We start from the raw sequence: 23,667 nt of genomic DNA, 5'->3' as shown, positions 1-23,667 counted from the left end.
TGGGATGTCTGGCACTGATGGGGGTAGGGGGTGGTGGCTGCTGTTGGTAGTACAGCCGCTGGTTGAAGTGTTGCCGTGATATTCCCCATTTCTCCCTGAGCTTCCACTGACTCGTCTGTTCTCTTCTCAGGCCAGACGGGAAGGTACATTCTCATCCAGAAGCTGCGGGAGAAGGAGAGGCAGCTTCTACCGCACGAATGCCCCCTGGAGTCGCTGGCTAAGTGTGGACAGTATGCCAACGATGTGCAGTTCATACTGCAGCGGACGGGCCCCAGCTTGGCCGAGCGCCCTTCCTCAGACAATGCCAGCCAGGCTCCTGAGAGGACTTTCATTCGGGCCAGCCTTCCCATCAAAGCCCGACCGGTCAGCACAGAGGTGCCCAGGTCTCGGGAGCCTAAAAAATCTATGACCTTTAACTTGGGCCCTATGGGCTCCAGCGATCGGCTTGCCAAGAGCAAGCTGAGACTGCACAAGAGGGAGAGCGTAGCCGTGAAGGACAGCGCCGGTCGCAGCCATCTGTCCAAAGAGGAGCTGTTTAAGACTGTGCTGCGCCAGCAGGAGCAGCTGCACTCCTTGGAGGTGCACGGGGATTCCCTGGAAACGGACCTCAGGCACTGGGAGCGTGACCGCGGCGCCAGCCAGCAGGATGAGCTGGTCTATCTGGAGCACCTGATCCGGCGGAACGAGACAGAGCTGGGTGAAGAGGAGTTCTGGCAGAGCGAGCTCCAGCTGGAGAAGGAGTGCGAGAGGGAGAGGCAGGAGAAGGTGAGGAGCCTGCGGGGCACGCTGGAGGAGTACACCCACAAAATCCACGAGCTGACCACCAAGACGGAGGCCCTGGAGCAGGAGATCCAGCTGGAGATGGCTGAGAGGGCCAGGAGGGCGAGGGAGGCTCCTGCGGATCTGGAGGACATGGCTGCCAAAATGAAAAGGGAGCTGGAAGCCAAGGCAAAGCAGAGCGCCCAGCTGGAGAGCAGCCTGGCGAGCGTGGAGAAGGCTTTGGAAGAAGCGGAAAGGAACCTGCAGGTACAGTCTCCTAGTGCCTGGCCTGGTAGGTCAGCAGTGAGTGCTGCTTGGTTCAGTCGCCACTCCAAAGGAAGGCGAGAGCATGAGCTGGACAGGGCTTTTGCGGGAGCTGCCCAGGAGTTAGACGAGGGATGTAAAATCCTGCATAATTGGTTAACTGGTTAAGCGTATTGTTTAACCAGTTAACTGATTACAGAGGGGATAAGTGAGGGGGGTGCTACAGACCAGCTGGGCTGAAGTGATCCTGGAGCAGCCCCTTGCGGTGGGAGCTGCTCCAGCCCCCCACTGGTTAACCTTTAACCAGTTAATTAGCTTAACATTCACACCCCAGATCAGACTAGGTGGAGGCTGATGTCAGCCATCCCCATTTCACAAGCACTTCAGCCTGTGCATAAATGCCGGGCCTGAAACTCCAGGGTCCCTCCTTTTGGTTCAAGTGACTGGAGTGTTGTGCAGTTCTTGTCAGGGTGTGGGACAGCGAGGGCAGGGTGGGGGATGCTGCAACCCCACCGTGTGACCCCGTTTGCGTGGCTGGGAGAAATAACGAACTGGGGCTTGATCCTGCAAGGTGCTGAGCCTGCTCGCCCTGACCGAGCCAAGCCCCTCTGTGCATGAGGAATCGCACTGAGTACTGCGGTACTGTTCTATGGGCCATGCTTTGCCGCTCAGCACTGTGTGGGCTCCAGCCCCGAGGAGTTAGCCCTGGGAATAGATGCTGCTTAGCAAACCTGCAGATGCTAGGGGTGGGAAGAGGGCCTGACTCACTGAACATACACAGCGTCTCCAGCTGGGGCTCTCGTGGGCATGTCCCCACTGGCAGTAGTGGCTCCTTGGAGCAGCAGTGACTTGGTGGTGCTGGGCCATGTTTGCTCAGGCTGGGCGTGGGGTCTGCGTAGGAAACGCCCCACGGTGCTTTCCAACCACACACCCGGGTGCTTGTCGGGCTCGCTTGGCCTTCCCCACACTGTGGGACCTGGCACACCCCTGCAGGGAGCGCTTACACAGCTGGTCCTGGGCGACTGCAGCTTTTTCAGTGTCAGGAGCAATGCAACAGGGAAGGCTTGAGGGAAACCTCGTTCTTAAGAGCTATAAACCAGGAAGATTTTGAGGCGAAGGGCGAAGCAAGGGGCTCCTTCTCATTCTCTCCAGCCGGCTTTCCCTGCCCCCACCCCACAAGTGAGGAGCACAAGTAGAGAGGAAAACTCACTACCCCAAGGCACTTAGTACGCAGCTGCTCCTGAGAGCTAGAGCTTCGGGTTAATGAGCATATTGTGAGATCCAAGCAGGCCCATGGGGGAGGGGGCAGAGAGGAAGGGGGTAGTTGCCCTGGAGCTCAGCAATTCAGAGGTGGTCCTGGGGTTGGGCGACACTGTGCTCCAGGTGACATAGAGGGCTGGCTGCCCTGGCTCCACCCCTTCTGCCCGGGTGCCTGCCCCTTGTAGCCCCGGGGCCCTGTGCAGGCTGTCCGTTTCCTTGAATCCAAGGATTATGGCAGAGGAGCGGGGGGAGGAACCTTTTTAGGGGCAGGGGCTGCTGACTCACAGAAAAATCACTTGTGTGCAGCCCCCAACTAAAAACTTAAAAAAACCAAACAAACCCAAAACCCCTCACTGATATGGCCCCCGACTGAGGAGGGGAAAGACACTCCCCACATTCCCCTCACACACCAGAACTTAGGGGGGCCCAGCCTAGTAGATTCTGTGTGCATCAGCTCCACGGTGGGGCAGTGGGAGTGGGGCTGGAGTGGGAGGCTGAGTCTTGGGAGCTGGATCCAGACAAGCCAGGGGCTGCATCCAGCCCCCGGCCTGAGGTTCCCCAGTCCTGGACTATGGGGTTGGAGAAAATCCAGAAAAGCAGAGATCAAAGAATGCCCCCCCCAGCATCTTTAAAAATAGCAGGGACAGGAATTTGTATCTTTCCTCATGTAAATGGTTCTGACCGAAGGCAACCAAGGTAGCTGTTGTGGGTGTGCACATGAGCCTCATGTTGTGAATTGCTGTCCACAACCTTAGGGAGCTGCTCAGCCTGCAGGCTTGGCCTGCACATACCAATTCAGGTTTCCCTCACTGTTTCTCCAGCCTGCGAAAACTGTTGTCAAGTGTGACCTTTAGGTTAGTCTTACCCCTTTGTAGACACAGCAAGGTTGATGGAAGGATTCTTCTATTGACCTAGCTAGCACCTCAGAGCTGAGTTACGTGTGTACCCTTGATCTGGCTTCCTCACAGTAGTTGCTAACAAGGGAAGATGCCCTGGATAGAACCAGACCTTGTGCTGTTTGTGTGTGGCCTGTGGAAAAGCAACGCAGATGAGAAGCTGTTTGTGCATGTGGCACTGCCTGCAGATGCTGAATGGGCTGCCTTAGTGACACCAATGCACCTGGCCTCTCCTCGCAGCCCTGCAAGGGTGGAAAGGCTTCTGCCCTTCTGGCTTATGAAGCAATAAGCCAAGGTAGCAGGCGCTGCTGGAATCCAGCCTCCCCAGCAAGTCTCCTCTGATGTGGCCCAGCTGCTGCTCTCCAGCTCTGCGTGCTCGGGGTGGAACTGACAACTGTGCGCTGGGGAGGTTAAGAGTTTAGCCCAGTGGTCACCAACCAGTAGATCGGGATCTAAAGGTAAATCTTGGAGTCTCTGACAGGTGATCTGACTGGTTTGGCGAAGAGGCTATCAGGTGCCGGTACTTCAGCTACCCCTCCCTCACTGCTGTGCACCTCCTGCCCTTTGCCTTGCAGTTGTCCCCCCCTCTCCCACTTGTGCAGGGAAGGGGGGGGTGCTGATGTCAGGGTGCCCCCCCACCCTGTATTCTGTCTGCACTGAATGGAAAGGGGCACTACAGGGCTTGGGATGGAGTTTGCTGGCTGCTTTTGGGAGTGGTGCAGGGCCAGGGTGGGGGTGAGCCTGCCTTAGCCCCACTGCACCACCCCCAAGAGCTACCTGAGGTAAGCAGTGCCCAGCTGGAGCCAGCTCCAAACGTTGGTCCCAGTGATAAACCCCCTCCTGTACCCCAAGCCCCTGCTCTAGCTCTGAGCCCCCCCAGACCCAAACTCCCTTACAGAGCCTGTACCCCCTCCTGCACCCCAACCCCGCCCCAGACTCAGCTCAGAGCCGCTCTCACACACTAAATCCTTTAGCCCAAGACCAGAGCCTGCACCCAAACCCTCTGCCCCTGCATGAAAGGGAGGAAGGATGAGGGAGGGAGGGAGGGAGGACAGAGTGAACAGAGGTAGGGCCTGGGAGAAGGGTCACAAAGGAGGTGGGGCAAGGATATTTGGGTTTGAGTTAGATCCTGGATTGCTCTTAATTCAAAAAAGTGATCTTGTGTTTCAAAAGGTTGGAGACCGCTGGTTTAGCCAGTTAACTGATAAGCTGATGCTTATTGGTTAATGTTATTGGTTAAACACTGCTTGCTCCCAGGGAGGAGGATTTCTGGGGAAATCTGATAGAGGCAGCAAGGGAGGGGGGGAATCGACTAGTCGACTGACTATCTGATTTGCTTATCGGATAGTCGACTGCTCTTTAACTTACGTACCGGGGATCAGCTGGGCACTCCAGCTGATCCTGGGCTCCGTGTTGTGCTGGCCCTTTGATGCGCCACCATGATGCTTCAAAGGGGCAGTGCTGCATGGAGCCTGGGGTCAGCTGGGGACTCTAGCTGACCCCGGGCTTCATGCAGCGCTGCCCCGTTGAAACACTGTGGCGGCATTTCAAAGGGGAGGCGCACGCGATTAATCACAATTAAATATTTTAATCGCTTGACAGCCCTACTGCGCACACTAACCAGAGGATGTCACGTCGGCAGCTTCCCAAGCCTCTCCCCAACCACACGCCACACACTTGCCAGTAAGATGGGAGTTATCTGTAGGAAAGTACCATTTTGATGTCTGTGCTGCAGTGACCCTTGTGTGCCTGGCCATGGTTAGCTGGCTGGCGCTCAGGCTGTAGGTCTCTTAAAAACAGCCCAAATGTTACGCTGCAGTTGTATAGCCCTGCAAACCTGAGTCAAACAGCCATGGGGGTCACAGGCCAGCCATGAGAGGCTTACTGCCGGGTAGCCATACCCCAGTGGCCCCAGCTCAGAGTGGGGACTCCATTGAGTTAGGCACTGGGCTCAGAGAGACTGTCCCATCTCTGTGGAGAAGACACAGGGTGGAACAGGAACCAGTCGCAGAGAGGAGAAGCTACTGACCCAGGTACAGTGGCAAAACCAGCTCTCCTGAGGCTCTGTCTGGGCCAGCTACCTCAGCCAGCTCACATTTCTCACCAGAAATACAGGCCCCTACCAGTCTCCTTCCTGCCAAAAGCCTGGAGCAGGAGCATGGGAGCAGGTGCTCGGTGGGACAGCAGAGGGAGGAGAAAGGTGTGAATCCTGCGGCTGGGCATATGCTTGGCCTGGAACAAGTCAGTAGCCCCTCTGGCTTGCTGGTGGCACTAGGGGCCTGGGCTGGGTGGATTCTGTGGTCTGAGCGAATGGTGGGATGGCAGGTGATGTCTTTGGAAAACCCTACAGGGAAGTTGGGTTCCTCTTGTGGTGTGTAAAGGCCTCATCCTCCTGAACCCCTGGGAAAGCAGGACAACTGTAGTATGATGCCTGTTGCAAGTGAAGTTCCCCCCACTTTGTGTTGACCTAACCCTTCCTCATTTAACATAAACGCTTCTCCTTCCCCAGCCTTCCCCAGACAGAGCAGCGTTCATTGTCCATGGCGCATCTTGCTTGTTTGTGGGTGGCTCCAACCTGGTAGCTGCAAACTCTTTGTTTATATTTGTGCTTCTGCTTTGCCTAAACAGAAGCACTAAGCACATGGTTTTTGTTTTCTGCTGTGCCTGTTGAGTAGACACTCCTGCCCTCTTGCGGCCACATGGAGAATTGACCGCTCTTATCATTCCGCCTCCAGGGTTGGTTTAGTTATCCCAGCGCCAAGTGCTGCTTGGCTGGTATGGCTGCATCTACAGGTAGGAGCACTTTCCCAGTGCGGGCTGCCAGTTTTCCTGTGCCAGTAAAGCGCTTCTAGTGTAGACAGTGCCTCAGTCGATATCCTACAGTAGGGTTGGGGAACCTCAATGCGGCCCCCCACCTTGCCTGGATCTAGCTCCTGAGGCTCATGTCTCCCCTGTCTCCTCCACGTTAAAGAGCCTGTGCTGATGCTCCAGCCCCCCTGCTACCGCACCACTGAGCTGGAGGGCACAAAATCTACTAGGTTGGCGCCCCCACCCCCTCAGCTCTGGTGTGCAAGGGGAATGTGGGGAGTGTCTGTCTCCTCCTGAGTCAGGTGCCACTTTTTTCCTTTTTTTTCTTGTGTGTGGCCCCCAACTGTTTGTTTTTTTTTTTCTTCCTGTGGGTCTGTGGCCCCCAACCCAAAAATGGTCCCCTGCCCCTGTCCAGTGTTCCCTCTTAAGATTTTTCCATCCAGGAGCTCAGTGAGTTTTGTCCTGTGCACCTATATTGAGGTCATGTGTGCTAGTTTGGACATGTGCCACTGTGGCACCAAGTTATAAACCTCCCCCTTTTCCCCTCGACTGCCATGTCTCCCACCCTTCCCTTGCCCCATCTGCTCCCTTGGTGCCTGCTACTGCCCCCCACCTCTCACCCTCCTCTGCTGTCCTGGCTCCTGCGCTTCTCGCTCCCCTCAGGCCTCCTGGGACCTGCCCGCCTCCCCATCCTCTCTGACCTCTGCACCCGCCCTTCCCTTCCCCCTATGCCCACACCCCTTTAGTCCCCCCCTCCCGATACCCTCTCCTAACATATCCCTCTGCCCACCTGCCCTGCCTCTCTCCTCTGCCCTCTGGTGCCCATCCCCCTCTACTTCCCGCCCTTCTGCTTCACCCCCACAATCTCCTTGGCATGTGCACCTTCCCTTACCCCCTGCACTCTCCTGATGCCTCCCTCTTCCCTCACTGCCCCTGTCCTCCCAACACCTGCCCCCCTTCCCTTCTTCCTCCCTGATGCCCACCCCCTCACCACCTTCTGCCCCAGTTCTCCTCACGCCCCTCTGTGCCCTCACACATGACTTGCTTCATCCCCCACCTTCCTCATGCCCACCCGTCCTTTCACCCCCTCTCTCCCAGCACCCACTCCTCTGCTCTCCTCTTCCTTCCTCTTGAGCCCATTGCCCCTCCCCTCTCCCAGCATCACCCTGTCCCTCCCTTCTCCCACCCTCACTGACACCTTCCCGTTCCCCCGCCACCTCTGTTCCTCCTGCCCTTTCCCCTCATTGTCTCCTCTTGGCCCCCTGTCATTTGTCTCTCCTCCGCCCTGCCCCTTGGTGCCTTCCCCTTTCTTCTCCTGCCCTGGCCCCCTCCTCTCCCCTCAGCACAAGCCCTCTCCTCACCCCCACCTTCCCCTTAGTTCTCCCCCTGCCCCTTCCCTCACTTTCTGCCTTCCTGACGCCTGCACCTGTTGTGCGGGGCAGCATGGCGGGCGGCTGCCCCGTGTGCCAGGACTGGAGCCAGGCCATGGTGTTATGTTTTAGTACCATGGGCCAGGCTCCAGCTCCAACAGTTGCCACTTGGGCTGCGTGTCCTGGGGTGGGGCAGCCACCCTCACACGGCCCTGCCCATGGGAGCAGTTAAGGCTGCAGCTCTGCTGAGGGGGTGGGCAGGACTGAAATTATTGGTGCGCAGGCGCGCACCTTAGAGGGTAGTCTGCTCCTGTCCTGTGGGACTGTTGTCTTGGCATTCCTGCTGTTTAAATCTTGACTTGAATCCCCACGCTTTGTAACAGTGACAGTGTGGTTCAAAGCAGTTTTGCAACCTGTTTCTCTAGTGTGCACCCCCTGCCTCATCTCAGAGGACTCCCTAAGACTCCTTTCCTGTGACTCTCTAGGCTGCGTAAAAGCAGAGTGCCTGATTCAGGCTGTTGGCGTGTTCTCCAGCTGTGGCGCTGGCACAGAGGGGAATGCCAGTGCCAGGCTTGTGATGGAGTCGGTAGGGTTAAAGGCACCAGTCCTGCCCCAAGAGGGGCTGTGTTCCATTCCAAAACCTCTTTAAACTTCATTCGCATCACAGCTGGCACTACGCCAGCCGCAGCTCTGTGCTGGAGATTCTGCAGTGCAGTTGCCTTGTTCTTGGTGCACCGACGGCTAGCTGCAGCCATGTGGATACAAGTACTTCGCGAGGGCAGGAAAGAGCTATGGAGGAGCTATGTGTTCAGGAGGGTGGGGCTATAGACTGTCTCAGGGAGGGAATAGCATGGTTTGTAACCAAAGATCTTCAAACCTTAATGTAGACAGGACCCAGCTTGGTTTCCTGTGGTCCTTCGTGGTCTGAAGTTGAAATCCAGTCTCTTTTGGTCCAGTTCCGCTCTGTTGTCTTCTCTGGATAGTACAGGTTGGCATGCTCTGGTCGCATGATTTTAGTTAGTTGGATGTTCACTCTTCATGGGTGTGGCCATGTTTCCTGCCGTCACATAAAGTTGTACAGCACCAGTCCTGGCTCTCGGTGCTCTGTGCTGTTATTTAGCTCTAATTTACCCCTAAATGTCTTCTACGAGCACTGCTAGACAATAGTGACCTCCCAATGGTCTGGCAAATTCTCTTGTTCAGAACTAGTCAGGGCCTGCACGTTGCTGAACTAGAGAGGTTCAATCTGTACTTAGGTGTAATACGGATATTATGGTGCAGCCAAACATGCAGTTTCTTAAGGACACCTGTCTTGGGTTGGCAAAGATGATGAGGAGGAGGAGGAAGTGGGTGTCGTCAGCGCTCCAGATATGCAGCATTCAGTGAGTTCAGAGCGTGCATTTGTACCTCTTTGCAGATGTGCCTGTCTCCCAGAACCCTGCTGGGAAGCCTAAAGCAGTAACCCCACCAGCCCACGCGTGGCTCTGTCTTGGTCTGATTCTGCCATTTGCAAGAGACGGGGGCGAGTGTGCCGTGGCGCTGCCTTGAGTTTGAGTGCTGTGGGGTAGTGTGGCAGGAGGTTCAAGTAAGACTGTGGGAAGGAAGCTGCTGTAATTAAAGGCTCTGCAGTGGGGGAAGCAGCAAAAGGCTCCTTCCAGTGAGTCTGATCAGGTGTCTTTGGAGGCGCTTAGGGCTCAGAGCAGACTCTTTTCTCACATCTGGATAATGAGAGAAGGGGCAGGCTGGTGCTTTGGCCCCCCACTCGCTGGTTTCCTCTGGACTCGGGGCCCTACCTGAGTTTTAATTGGCGTAAAAATGAGCAGCAGGCAAAGTCAGTAATGCAGCCTTCTGAGACCTGTGCTACCCTGGGCTTAACCCTCGCAAGCCAGGCAGGGTCTCTGTGTGGGAGCTGGGTCTGAAGGCACAGGAGCAGGAGAGCAGGTTCAGTTGTTGGCTTTTGAAGCCTGGTTCTAGTGCAGCCCGAAGGAGGGTGTCTGAAGGGCACAAGTGTGGTGATTAGGCTGCACAAGTTGGCGTGTTCGGGATCGACAGGAGTGGGGGTGCTCGCCCTTCTCCTGGGCCTGCTGGCTGCTGAATTAGGGACTTTGAGGAGGTGGTAGGACGAAGGGTGAGCAAGGGAATGGGGGCTTGCTGGCAGCTTTGTCTCTAGCGGTCCCACTGTATCGATACCCATTCTGCTCAGCGGATGAGGCACAGCTGTGGAGCTTACCCTCTTCACCCTGTATTTTGCAGGACCAGAATCAAGAGCTGGAGGAGTTAAATAAGGAGCTGAGGCAGTGTAATTTGCAGCAGTTTATTCAGCAGACGGGAGCCACAGTGACTGTTTTGCAGTCCAGACCCGAGGATGAACCCCAGCTGGATCAAACTAACCACGAGCTGCCAGCCTGCCAGAGAAACGGAGGTCAGCACGCAGTGGGAGACTCGTTTATTGAATGAGAGGGGTGCTTGCTTTAAGACCTGCTGCTATGCTGCTTTTAAAACCTCCTAACTCTATTCTAGCTCTTGTCCCCTCCCTCTGATTCCCTTGCCGAGGTATCTGTCGCTTTCTCCTTCAGTTACCCACCACTGGCTCCTTCAGCGCTTGGACTTCATTCAAATACGGGTGCTGGACCAAACTAATTCTGTAGTTACACGCGTGGAGATGAGGGTCAGCAGGGCTCCTGCTTCAGTGTCAGCGCTTCTGCCACGTGGATTGGGAACAGATCGTCCTCACCGTGGCTACATCCATTGTGGGGCTTTTCATCTTCCTTTGGAGCATAAGGCTGTGCTATGCCCTCTGCCAGTGGCAGGCTATAGGGGCTAGAGGACCAGGGGGCTGGTCTGATCTGACAAATCTGTGCTGCTGTAACTCATACCTTGGGCAGTGTTAGCTGCTGGATTTGGGGGTTTGGCTTGCTGCTTAACTGGCCCATCTACTGCTTTCCTAGAGGGGAGCGATTGGGTGACAGTCACTAGACCAGTGCTTTCAAACCTTGGTGCGTTAGAACAGGAGTGGCTTCCGTGGGGGCTGGGGTTATTCCCCCAAAAGGCAGGTTGCTTCTACCTAAGGGCCTGAGTAGGGCGTTAGGAGCCTGGCTGTAGGTACTGACATTGAAAACCTTGCCAAGAGAGCCTGGCCAGTACATGAGGGCGATGGGATCATGTGGGGGGGTGGGATGAGTTGTGGGAGTGAGTGACCAAGACCCAGTCCCTGGCTTCTAGCAGGAGAAATTCCTGTGGGCCCGAGGGGGAGGAATGTTCCATCTCCTGAGGTAATTGTCTTGTGTCTTCTCGCTCCCTGTGGGCAGAAGTGGCCAGCCAAGGAGAGGCTGTTTCTGCCCAGCCAGGAGGCAAAGAAGAGCAGAAGTGGAGAGCAGGCCTGTCCTCACACTGTTCTGCTGGTACCAGCAGCTCTGCTCTGGGTCAGGAGCCCCCGGATCTGACTTGGCCACTCTGCGTCCCAGCCTCGGAACGATGGAGTGTGACTTTTTTTCCTTTGGGGTGTCCATCAGCGTAGGGAGGTGCAGGGGAAAGGAATGCAGAGCAGTGACCTTTCAGTGGGAGTTGGCTTGCATTCAGTTATGACCCTGTACGTACTGAGGGCCAGATCCTCCCCTGAGGCCCATCCCTACTGCCCCATTGACAGTGGTAGAGTTGTGCTTGATGACACCGCTGAAGGGTCTGGCTCTGTGTCTCTTCAACATCCTGCGGGTCCAGAAACCAGACTGGTGTCTCCTAATGCATCGGGACAGAGCTTGTCTCTGTTCCGGTCTAAGGATGTTAACTATCGGTTAAGTGACTAGTCAAGTAGTTGATGGAATTTGCATCACCTAATCGATTAGCCGGGGGGGGGGGGGTCCACTCCAAATGTAGTAAGAACCCGGTGGGCTCTTCTTACATTGAAAGGGCAGAGCCGCTGCAGGGTTAGCTCCTGGGTGCAGCGCGAGCCAGGACTGAATGTCAGCTTGTGCCACCCCTAGACCCTGCAGCTCTGCCTCCCTGATCCCCCTGCAGAGGCGGTGCTGGAGGGAGCCGCTCCTGATCCTCTTCTCCCCCCTCCCCCCCACCAGCTGTTTAAGTGGCATTGGCTTAGTTGTGGCTGCATCCCTCCCTAAAAGTTGTTCCGCCTTTTAAAAAGGGAGAATAAAATCAGAAGAGCTCTGGATTCTAAGGCCGACTGTGATGATGTGAAAAGCCTCTTAACTGATGGGGGAAGGGAGCAGTGATGCTGGCTGGTTTCAGTATTACCCATGGTCTGTAACAAAGTGAGAGAGACAGCCCGAGGGGGCTGCCATGCTGCTCAGTACAGGAAGAGCTGGTCTAAAAGTCACTGCCCACTGTGAGTAAGACACATGTGATATATTTGTGCAACTACCACTCTAGCTTGCCAAATCTTAGCTGAGGACACTCATCCCTCATCGCTGTCACTGCAGATGCTGGAGTAAAGATTTGCATGTACCGATGCTTCAGCTCTAGACTGGAAAGCCTGCCTGCACTGCAATGCACAGCGGAGAACTCCCTTCGTGTGAAGGGTGTTCTCCTGTACTGAGCTGGGGAGCAGGCCCAGGCCCATAAAGAACACTCTGGGCGTGGGGTGTGGAAGGCTACAAATAACTGTTGGAGCTAGAAGCGATTGGGTGGCTGGGTAGTGAGACTAGGATCTTCAGAGAGCTGAGTGGGTGGGGCTAGAGGAAGGACATGAAACAGGTTTGACCGCTTCCTCCAATAGCAGTGCTGCTTGCTGGGCCATAAAAAAGCTGTTAGCCTTTAAAGGTCCAACTGGGCGGAGCCCACTGCACCAGAGGTGGGGGGCAGCAGGGCTGTTCCAGTTACCCCTTTGCATCCCTAAGGGGTGGGGTGGTGTAGAAGGAGGACCCCAACACTGGAATTACGGCAGGCTTTTCTCCACAGTACCCTAGAAAAGGGGAAGCCCCTTCCGATCGCCTTTATTATGGAGAAGAGTCCAGGCACAGACGCCTTTTGCATGAGTCCCTGCCGGGGAGCTCTGCACTGACCCATTCCCTGGGTGCTAGCAAATCCAAACACAGCTTGCTGCTGAACTGTGACCTTGTTTCTCCTCCCTAGGCCTTCTCCATCCCAGCACAGACTCTCCTCCTCGACCCAGCGCCAAGCAGTTCCTCGGCCATCCACGGAACCTTCAGAACCCACTGGTGTCCAGCCTGAACCCTGAGGGTGTGTATGTGTGAACTGGCCTACGCCCGTTGTGCTCCTCATGCCCAATCTTGCCAAGCCGCCCTGCCAAAGGTCTAGTCCCCTTGCAACAGTGGCAGCTCTCGCCGGCGCGGAGGCTGTGACACGACTCTCAGACCGCTCGGTGTTTCTCTCCTGCTCTCTCCTCCCCTCTCAGGCATTCGATTGCAATGAATAGCTGCTCAAACCCAGTCATGGCTTGGTTCTCCTGCAGTGCCTACCATGAAGCCTTGCGCATCAGGGCCTTTATAAAATAGCAAGTGGCGGCCAGACCGTGTGGGAGGGCGGGGCTCTGGCAGCCGTATTACTCGAGCCAATGGGCTGTGGGGCTCTGGTTCTGTGTACTGCAGTCACGCATTTAAAAGCATCCTGCTGTGTGAGGTGTGTGGTATGAATAGGTGCCAATGTGAGTGACGCCTATACCCAGGGGCGTCCCTTTCTCTGTCCCTCACCACTGGGGAGAAGCTCACTGCCAGGGTAAGTGCTGCAGCAGCCTTGTCTCCCCACGCCAGTGTCTGTGCTGTTCAGCCAGTGGGCCGTCTCTTCTAGTTCAAGCCTGTTAGTCTCACGGGGTTGGGATGTTGGGGTGCGGAGTACAAGGTGCTCCCTAGCCAGTGAGGTGCAGGCATTGCTCTGCACACACAGCAGCACGCTTGCCTGCAACTTGGCTCCTATGATACATTGCGAACAGTACTCTTCCCTACCCTGCCCCTTTGCTGGTAGCTGCAGGAGATGTCTGGTGGTAGCAAAAATGGCACTATGGGAGAGCCCAGCGTAGGGCAGCTCCGGCTCCCACAGGGAGAGTGTCTCGTGGCTTTTTGAATCTTTGCAGCTAATTCAGTTGTTTCTGTGCCAGAGCAGCTGGAGAGGTGAGCAGGCAGACTTGACCTGCCTGCCCACAGCCTCCTCCAGCTTAGCTTAGGGCTGAGTTCTGGCAGGCGGAACTTGGCTGCAGGAACAAACCTTGGCAGCCGTTTCCAGAGAGTCCAAGGGCCCCAGATCTTTAGGCCTGCCAGAGACCCCACACTTTGAAACCCACCTGCGACGCTTGTGTCTAGCCAAGATACTGTGCGCCTGCCTGTGTGCAGGCTGCATACCCCCTGCCCTCCTGCATGTACGGACAGGGAGCTGGATCAGAAGCTGTGGAGCAAGATGGGAATTCTCATGTGGAACTCTTATTGCACCTCTGACATGCAGAGCCCGTGTGGGTGTGAGAAATACCAGCACACTTGCAGTGGGAGGCTGCTGGGGTTGTCCGCTGTCCATTTTCCCCTGGGGTTGATGGTCTCACTTGTAAGAGGAAGGGGACAGCCTCTTTGATTTGCCCTGCTCCTCCTGGGAGGGAGGGTCGGGACACTGAAACCGATGTTCCTGCACCCAGCCACCTGTGCTGCTGTTTGTTCAGATGTGGCAGACCTCACAGAGGTGCAACAACACATTGACCCACCTCATCCATTAGCTGCAGTTCAGAGAGACCCAGTCCTCTCGCCTGGCATCTGCTGGCTGCAGAGCCGTGCCGCCGTTTTAACCCCTTAGTTCTGGTTTTTGCAACACGCTTTTGAAAACTGTAAAATCAGGTGTGGGTTAGGGAGTTCGATGGGGAAGGAGCAGCGTGGATGGGGCTGTACCCTGGAGGGAGAAGGAGCCATAGAGGGATTTTTATACTGGGGGCCAGTGACTGAGGCTGCAGCATCCTAGGCCAACCAGAACAAAGGGAAAGAGCTGCAGCCACCTCACCATAATGTGCGGCCCCTCTCCCAGGTGACAGGAGAGCTACAATCTCCACCCATCCATTGAGCGCTTTCCAGGGCAGTTAGCTGTGGGGGTAGGCATGCCACTGCCCTGCAAATAAAGCGCCTTCTGTCACAGGCCAAGCAGTCGCTTCCACCTCTTTCCTTTCTTTACAGCTGATGGTTTTTAATCTGGCTGCTGCCTGTGTGGCTCCGGGTGGCGGGCAGTGGGAGCCTGCAAAGGGAGAGGCTCTAGGTCCGGACCAAAGCCTGTCTCAGTTAGCTGGAGGCTTTCCATTGACTTCAGTGGGCTTTGGCGCAAATCCGTTAGGGATGTGGCTGTTGCCTGAATTTTCACTGGATGGTTTGTTTCTCAATCCAGCTGGCTTGTGCTGGTGGAGCGGGGGCGAGGCATTGCCCAGATAGTTATTGGGAGGCATTCAAGATGCACTGAAGAGGCAGAAATTTGTGTCTGAGGCGGAGGGAGAGCTGCTTGCTCTGAACAGCTACCTTTGGAACTGCCTGGCCTACTCCAGGAAACCCTGGGGCTCCTTCCAAGAGTTGCACAGTGCAAGCCAAACTCAGTGGTCCTTCCAGTCCACCAAGCCTTTGGCCATGGTGTGTGTGGAGGAGAATGACTTTGCACAGAACTTCTTCATAACAGAGCTTTTCCTATGCCAGCCTCAACATCTCTCTCTGCCTCTTCCCCAGAACCTGCTTGGGAACCATCTAATTAATAGTAATTTAACCTGCATCCTTCTTCTTGGTGCTTGGTTTCTTTAGTGAAAGCAAGTGAATTGTGTTGATCTTTTGTTTGTCTTTCCCCTCTCAGCTAAACATTTGCTTTTTTTTTAATATCCTAAGAAACAGTGACAGTAACATTGGGTCAGTACGAGAACGTATGGCAGCATACTCTGTCGTGGGTACTTCCACCTGCTGCATAGCATGAACATTTCTCCATGGAGTCTTGTCTCCAGTGGTCCAGCAAGGAGCGCTCTGTGTTTGTGTAAACACCAGACCTGAAATATTATATCTGCTCATTTCAGTAGAGGACCTCATCCTAGTGTCTGTGCCACCCCCTTGAGATCAAAGGATATATTTTTATATTGCAAATGCATGGGTTGTAGCATACTTTAAAAAAAATTATTAAACACTAACCCACCAAGATGGGGTCACTTAGTTTATTTTTGTATGTCTTGCAGTCGTATCAACAAGGCAGAGCATCTGGAGGTAGAAAGGTCCAGCCACTGGAGAAGTGATTGCCTTGCAAGTGTAATTGTATATAAGTAAAACCATATTCCATATATCCTTTTTTTCAACTCCTTTGTACCATGAATGGATGTTGATGGCCATAAGAAGTATTTTTATAGACTGGTGTGTGTGTAAAAAAAACACAACAAAAATATTTCACCCCAAAGACCTTTTGTATTTTTAAGATGCTTTATATATTTAAAAAACATGAAGAAGCTAATATTTCTGGGAATTCATGCAGCCCTCATAAGATGCATCAAATGGCAAAAGACCCTTGCAGATAAAGCAAAGGCCTGCTTTTGACAAGGGGTACAAGACTTGTCTGGGCTAAACCAATGCTAAGCATATTGTGGGCCTTCTGTGCGGTGCTGTTCACATCCCGGGGATACTCTGTGCTACTGCTGTACGATGAAGGAGCTGCGGAAGCCAGGACTGTGCCCCATATAACAGTGATACGCCCACGGTCATTCTTGTTAATACCAGACGGGAGTAAAATGGATGTTTATCTGGAAACAAAGAAATATTCAGCTGCCTTGGAAATGGGGCACTCTGTTGATCGTTCCGCAGAAGCAAGGTTTGCACAAGCTGGGGGAGAACTTGTACAACCTTCAGACCAGGCAGAATCATGACTAGGAGCATCTGCCTGATGCTGAACAGTCAGACCAGACTTTCTAGCTCTGGTATCATGGGGCTGCTGGTGCGGGCTTGTTCTTTGTACCTTGTGTCGAGTGCATCAACGTCTGACAGTGTCATTGCAGAGAAGAGTTGAGATGGAATGGCTGGAATGACATCTAGTTCCTAATGAAATGCAGCCTTCGCCCTCTGAGCCTTGATAGGTAATATTTACCTCCTGGCCCCCTCCTGCTTTCTGAAATGTTCAGCTCATTGAAAAAACAGGGGGACAAACATTGCTAATTGAACGGCAATCTGCATGGGCCTGAAGCATCCAGTAGGGCTGTCTCTGCTACCGGTGGCTTAACCCTGACTTGGGATTCACTGTCCTTCAACTGTGTAACTCCTCCAGAGATGTCTGCCTCTCTGTCTTGGGAGCCAGCTCAATAGCCAGCATGCCCACCGACCCTGCCATGCAGCTCTGCAAAAGGTCTGTTTTTACCAGGTTCCATGTTGCGGAAGCCCAGTTGTACATCTCACTCAGAATGCCATTGTCTCCAGACAGATGTGTGGGTCAGGGAAAAAAGGAAAGTTGAACACTTGCTCTATTGGGTGGGGGGAGGAGAGGGGAGAGGAATGTCATCGCTGTCATAACCTAATATTTAAAGGTATTGTTGCAATTAACCAGTATTTCCAGTCAGTCACCTTTTTCCTAATGGAAGCTCTGAAAAGAGGAGCGTGTCTTGCTCTAACTTGAGGAAGCCACTGGTGTATTTGCTGTGTCTGTCACTTCCCTAATTGGCCTAGCAGAAAATCAGAATGTTCCTCCTTGAAAACACATTGGTTCAGAACTAGGCTGCTGTTCATGTCCTACATGAGCTAAAAGGGGAAGAATACCAGGGAAATAGCCTCTGTTGATCTGCTCTTATTATGGTAGTAACTATAGCCCCAATTGAGATCAGGGTCTCAAGCCACATGCCGCACCAGGTGTGAGACGAGGCTGTTCCTAGAAGCTGCCTAATCTTTCTGGCTTTTCATTGTGGGTTCTCTTTAAGATTCCAAAGGATGGATCCCAAACATTCCTTCCTCCTTTGAAAAATAAATACATAAATTGGAACACATGCTGCATTGGTAACACTTCAGCTCTCGGTGTGTCCAAAACGTATCCAAACAATGTTTTGTTTCCCCTCTTGGGTTAAGCAGTAGTCTGTGGCGTTGGTCTGAGATGCAGGAGCAGAGAGATTAGTTGACTCCAAGTGTTCTGTGGTTCTTGCTCATCAGGTGTATTTTATATATATAATATATATAAAAAAAACCTCTGGAGGGGGGAGAGCTGGAATGGTCAGAAAAGGTTGTAAGCGGGATTTGGGGATTAATATTTGTTCTGAGATTCATTGAGCGTTCCACCTAATTCTAAAAATCAAGCCGCATTCTCAAATCTTATTCAGTGTACAGACTGTACAGGGTTGACAGGCCAAAACCTGGTGTTTGTCTAAATGAAACAGGCTTGAACTGTAAGAGATTGGGGACAGTGAGCTCCTCTTGGGAGGGGCTTTTCTCACCATAATCCCATTTTTAAAGTGTTATCAAAGCCAACCTCAGAACAAGCTCTTTAACAAGTGCACATAACTGGACTGCATGATATGGGGAATGATGGAAACACTATCTAACATTTCGCGCTGAATGTTTTTACATGATGGCCAGTTAAAAAAAAAAAAAATTACTTTCTGTCCCAACATGTTTTGCTGTATTTTAATAGTGAATTGGAAATGGGCAAGTCTAGGGAATGGGACTGGATGTATGTAGAGGGCCTGAAAGTCCTGAATTTTGTTTTACAAATGTCCTTTATATTGTATACAAAAGTGTGACTTGGATGCTTTGTAAAATCACTTTCCATGTATGAATGTATCCTGTGTTCTCAAATATTGTCCATTTTAAATAAATATGCAGAAAGGATTTGTCGTGTGTGTGTGTGTGTGAGAGAGAGAGAGAGACACGCATGTTTCAAACACTGAGAGCTTGCTCTGCTCTTCCCCCAAATTTGTTTCCTTCAGAAATTTCTGAAGGTGTCTATTCCCCCTCCACAAGATTATCCTGCTTGCTTTCCATCTTCTCCACAGAAGCAGCATCCTGGAGAATTCTGAAACTTTCTCCACACACTGTATTTGTTACAAGTTCTTAGTCTGCAGCCAAGATCTAGATTCCCTCCACCCCGTGCCAGATATTGCACCTACCCTTAGTGAGAAACCAGCCCTGTCCTGAACACTTTACATTCTAAGAATAGTGGGATTTTCAAAAGCATTAAAGAGGCAGAAGCATAAATTCCACTGGCTCTCAATGGGGCTCGTGCTCCTAACTTCTAGAGCTTCTGCAGATCCCACCCTAAACAAACAAGACAGGGTGAATACCCTCATGTTACAGATGGGAAACTGAGGCTCAGAGATTAAGTGACTTGCCCTAGATCCCAGAGTGTGTGTGTCTCAGCTCAGAATCGAATTCTGATGTCTTGAGTCCCAAGTCCAATGCTTTGTCCATCTGTGTGTGAATAAATACCACCCACGCTATAACATTTCTCTTGCTCCTGAACACAGTGGCTGCCTGCCAGGAATTGGTGAATTGGAGGGATTAGAGAAGCTGTATTTTATATTAATGGACATGCATTCCACTAGGACCCTACAGTTCTCCTCCCCCCCATTGAGCTGGAGAACATCAGCTACTTGGTATCCCAATTTGATTTATATTACTGAATTCTATTTTGGGGTTCTACACATCTGAAACACTGACTTTTCCATGCACCTAGCCATTGAGGTAAGCTGTGCTGCAGACTTGCCCTGCCAGTTTCTGCTTTCATGTGTGCTCTGCATCACCAATAAGAACTCTCTAACACAGAGGAGCACTGTGTCCACTCCCCTTCTCCTCCCACCCCCACATAACACCTGTGGTTCTCTAACTTCCTAGCATCCTCAGTGCATCTGGCCTCCTAGCGAAGCAGATGGCAGACCCACTGAGCATGTCATATAATGGTACTGACCAAGGCAGTAGGGAAGGCCTTGTGCAGAAGGGAGAAGTGTTGAACATTGCAGGGAGTTCTTTATTTTCTCCTGTTCTCAACTCATGAGGGGGCAAATCCCCATTTAACTGAAAGCATTAAGGCCTAGAATTGTAACCTTAAGATCACGTGTATATGCTGGAGTGATCTCATGGTAAGTAAGGGGTTTTCTTTATTATCACCCTCTTCCCCTTCCCCAGTGCAATGAATGAAAACTTTCAGTCCTTTCTCATCAAATGGTTTCTATGAGGGTTGCCAGATGGTTTAACCAAAAACATCGAACCCTCCTCTCCCCCCCCCCCCCCCATAAAGGGAAAAAATTCTCGGGGGGGGGGGGGGGGAACCAAAGTTGAGCAAAAAAAAACCACCCAAGAGTTATCAAGCAAATAAATGAAATAAAACAGCGTGGCCCCTTAAGTGCGTGCAGAGTCAGAATACGGAGAGGAAGAGGAGAGGCTGAGCACAAACCCAGGAAAGGCATCGCTTCCCCTTGCTCAGGTCTTGAGGCTTTTTGCCAGCAGCCATCTTGTTTTCTTGGTCAAGCCGGAAGAGAGCTTCCCTGCGGAACCAGGTAAGTAGGCGATCCGGGGGCTGAGCCCAGTTGCTGAGTGTGGTGTAGAGTTGCCAGGTGTCCAGTATTTTCGTCTCCTGGCAGGGGAACCCCCCCCTACCCACCCAAATACTGGACATTTTAGGTGGCTGGTATTTTCTGAATTTTTTGTTGGACATGAGGTGAAAATACTGGACGTGTCCTGGTCAATACCAGACACCTGGCAACCTTAGTTTCTACACTCGTGGCCTTTTTAAAACCTTAAAGTGCTTTACAAACAACAGACAAAGATAGCCCTCACTGGAAAACCAGCCATCTCTGGGATTAAACGTGGCACAGTTCTTTAGGACAGGAGGTGAAGAGTATTGTATTGACAAATGCGGGGTTGGTTAGACTAGCGGTTCCCAACTGCCGGGCTGTGGCCTGCTGCCGGGCCATGGCGGCTGTCAGAGCTCAAGACAGCTGTTCCCTGTGAGTCACCTCCGGCAGCCGTGGTGTCTCAGGCAACCGGAGCAGGAAGCGCCTTCCTCCCTCCTCCCCACTCCATGCTTGGGGAGATGCACTTGGGAAGGGAAGGGGCGTGAAGGAGGTGGGCCACTCTCCCTGCCCACACAGCAGTAATGGCCACACTCCCTGGAGGGGGCAACCTCACTCTGGTGGGGGTGTGGTAGGGTCACGGGGCAAGAGGGTATTGGCATGGACTGTAGGGGTCAGGTTAAGGGACAAAGGTCATGGGACATAGGCTCTGGGGAGCAAGGGTCTCACACCCTTTAATCCTCACTCCTAAGTTGGGGCTCGGGACTGGTATGGTTATATGCAAATAAATGAATATGCAAATAAAATGTTACCAGTCTGCCAGACTTTGTGAGGTGGGTTTGCTGGTCCATGGCATAAAAAAGATTGGGGACCACCGGATTAGGCATAATGTGATCGAGCAAGGTGCAAACATTTAACTGGCTTCTGTAGGTCTGACTCTTGGGGGGGGAAAAAAATACACATGCATGTGCACATATTAAATATCCACAAAAGAGTGTCTCAACCACCACAGATATCTGATCTCAGCCTTCTCATCCTTCATCCTGAAAGCCCGAGAACAAAAGCCTTACAACAACAATTAGGATTCAGCAGATCTGGGTGTGCTCAGGCCAAGGTGGAGTGTGAGGTCTAGAATGTTGGTTCTCCTGTGAGTGGTGTCTCTGTGGGTGCTCCACTCAGGTCTTGGTGCGTCCTCGTGACGGCGATTAGAGATTTTCACCTAGAGGTGCATTCCCGTGTCACACATGCGCAGCTGCCATCTCACGCTGTTTTGTTTCAGCTGTGCGCGCAGCGTGGTTCCCCCTCCGTTCCTTTTCTACCATCCTCAGCAAAAGACAGAGTAGCAGCGGCGCTTTCCTTTCTGACTGGAAAAATAGAAATCGTACAGTTAGCTTACAGCTCAATAATAGTTTTAGTCAGTTTATAGTTATTGTTCATTAGTTGTTCTTTCAAAAATACAAAAACCCCCGCTTCCCTGGGTTCTTTTTTCCCCCCACTCTGCTTTTCTTCAAGTTTCTCAACCCTACAAGTTCCTTCCTTCGAAATGCCAGGCTCTGCTGGTTTTAAGAGATGCGATTCCTGCAGAGACTCGATGCCCACATCTGATGGGCACACTTGGTGCACAAAGTGTTTCGGCGAAGGCCATGTGGCCAGAAGAACCCACACTACCAGAACATGACAGCCAGAGCCAGAAAGGACTGAGAAATGAGACTGAAGAACTTCCTATAGGAAAAATCCATCCAACCACCAGAGTTTATTTACTGAACCTGTAGTTGTTAATTCTGCACAAAAGGGCTAATTCATCACTCTCGAGTGTTTCCTGCGCATCCCAGGCCTCTCCAGCATGGTCTTTACCATACATATCCCGAGCCACCCATTCCCCGGTGCTGTCTACTTCCGGCACCGCATAGAAGTGCAAAATGGTGCCTATGAAGAAAGCCGAGTCAGAGCCGAAGAAGTAGTCCAACTCATCTGCACCGACCGGTGCCACCCCTCGGTCGGCACCAATGAACAAAGACATGCTACCACCACCAGTGCCGACAGACACCTCGGCACCAAGCCAACATTTGGGTTCCCGCCAGTTAGAACCTAAACATGCACCGGGACCGGAGCCAAGGAAGGCTTCTCTAAAACAGCTGACACTGAACGCCACAGCCACACGTGCCATCTCCACTGGTGCCGAGCGCTGCTTCACCTCCACATTCTCCCAGAATCCAACAGCCTAGTCCGCACCAACAATCCTCAGAACCTATTTCTTACTTACCTCCACCATCTTCACCCAGCACTGAACTCAGCACCTCCTCGCCAACAAGTTCAGTTACTTCATAGCGTTTCTCTTGGCACCGACCATCCTGCTCCAGCTGCAATACCTGGGGTTTAATCATCCCAGGTCTTATCTGCCTCAGCAGTTCTAACCCCAATGGCTCCCCGTGGGAGCCATGGAGCCAATACTGCTCCCATTTTTTGCACTGTCACTGATCATGTGAGACAGCGGTATAGACATCAGTGTATACTGTAACTCATTCTCCGGCTGCTACTGCACGTGCCTCACCATCTTGTCCTCCACACTCACCTTCTGTAACAAACCATGCTGAGCCAATGGTTGAAGATGACAACTTATCTCACTCCGATTCGGACAGTTCCTTCCTGGTGCCACAGGCTTCCTTTTCTCCAGAGGAGGCTGTCTTTCCCTCATTGGCCTCTCCACCTGCAGATGATCTGAAGCAGTTTCAGGACTTGTTTAAACAGGTAGCTCAGTCCCAGGATATTGCATGGTAGGATGTACAAGAAAACCAACACAAATTACTCAAGATACTCGAACCAGCAACATTTTAAAATAGCGTTGCCTATCATTGAAGCCATTTTGGAGCCATCGGAGGCACTCTGACAAACACCATCCTCTATCCCTCCTACCAATCACAGCGACAGAAAATACTTCATCCCAGCCTTCCTTTACACCAGTTTCAGACGCTATGCGATCTTATCAATGGAGTCATACATGCCCCCTCTGCAACTGCTCGTACGTGTCTTCAGAATCTGGGGCACATGGCAGCTATCTCATTCGTGGGCTCCCTTGCGAGGTTACACTTGCACTGCCTACAGGCATGGTTTGCATCCGTTTACATTCCCAACCGACAGTGTCTCACACAACGTCTCACTTCTGCCACTAATTCTCCAATCTCTACAATGGTGGACTGTCCCAAGCAATCTCCTCGTGGGCATACCCTTTCATCGCCCAGATCCTTCAGTGGTGGTAACAACTGACACATCATGTCTAGGCTGAGGTTCCCACTAAGACACAAAGACCGTACAGGGCAAATGGTCATGATCTGAGATGAGACTTCACATCAACATTCTAAAGCAGTGGTCTCCAACCTTTTTACACCCAAGATCACTTTTTAAGTCTCAGAACAGGTGAAGATCTACTGCCCCTCCCCTTCCTTGAAGCCCCGCCTACATTACATGAGGAAATCTAATGTAAATGTACTGCGCAGGTGCGCAGTTCAGAGAAGGCTCAAGAGCTACTCTTAGAGCCCCTGAGATCTACCGGTAGCTCGCGATCTACTGGTTGGTGACCACGGTTCTAGAGTTCAGGGCTATTCACAATGCATGTGCACTCTTCCTTCCCCTCATCTGAGACAGAACTATACGTGTCCTCATGGACCACACAACCTGTATGTTTTACATCAACAAGAGGATGCCCAATCATGCTCTCTTTGTGTAGAGGCAATCCAGTTCTGGAATTGTTGCCTGAAAAACTATACAACTCCAACGGCAACGTACATATGACGACACCACCACAGACAAACTGAGCAGGCATTTCTCAGAGCAGCACGAGTGGGAACTCAGCCTCAATGTCATTCTCCCAATC

General features: G+C 52.5%; 1 protein-coding gene and 1 long non-coding RNA gene across 13 annotated transcripts in view; one reads left to right on the top strand and one right to left on the bottom strand.

Moving 5' to 3' along the window:
• RASSF7 (Ras association domain family member 7) overlaps window positions 1-18,117 on the top strand; it is a 121,892-nt gene extending 103,775 nt beyond the window's left edge. For all 12 annotated transcript variants that reach the window (XM_089778704.1, XM_089778705.1, XM_089778701.1 and 9 more), the window contains 4 exons: window positions 131-1,026; window positions 9,611-9,779; window positions 12,443-12,550; window positions 15,501-18,117. In XM_089778704.1, coding sequence (XP_089634830.1) covers window positions 131-1,026; window positions 9,611-9,779; window positions 12,443-12,550; window positions 15,501-15,532 — 1,205 coding nt within the window. In that variant the 3' untranslated portion in view covers window positions 15,533-18,117. The remainder of the gene's footprint in view (window positions 1-130; window positions 1,027-9,610; window positions 9,780-12,442; window positions 12,551-15,500) is intronic.
• The window catches only part of LOC142829255 (uncharacterized), a 27,487-nt gene continuing 21,517 nt past the window's right edge, over window positions 17,698-23,667 (bottom strand). The window contains exon 2 of the long non-coding RNA XR_016349712.1: window positions 17,698-21,160. This is a non-coding gene — a long non-coding RNA (uncharacterized LOC142829255). The remainder of the gene's footprint in view (window positions 21,161-23,667) is intronic.

The sequence above is a fragment of the Pelodiscus sinensis genome, chromosome 5 (assembly GCF_052426305.1).
Source record: "Pelodiscus sinensis isolate ZL-2025 chromosome 5, ASM5242630v1, whole genome shotgun sequence".
Taxonomy (NCBI): Eukaryota; Metazoa; Chordata; order Testudines; family Trionychidae; genus Pelodiscus; species Pelodiscus sinensis.
The sequence above is the reverse complement of the archived record's forward strand: the minus strand, read 5'-3'. Positions and strand labels throughout refer to the sequence as shown.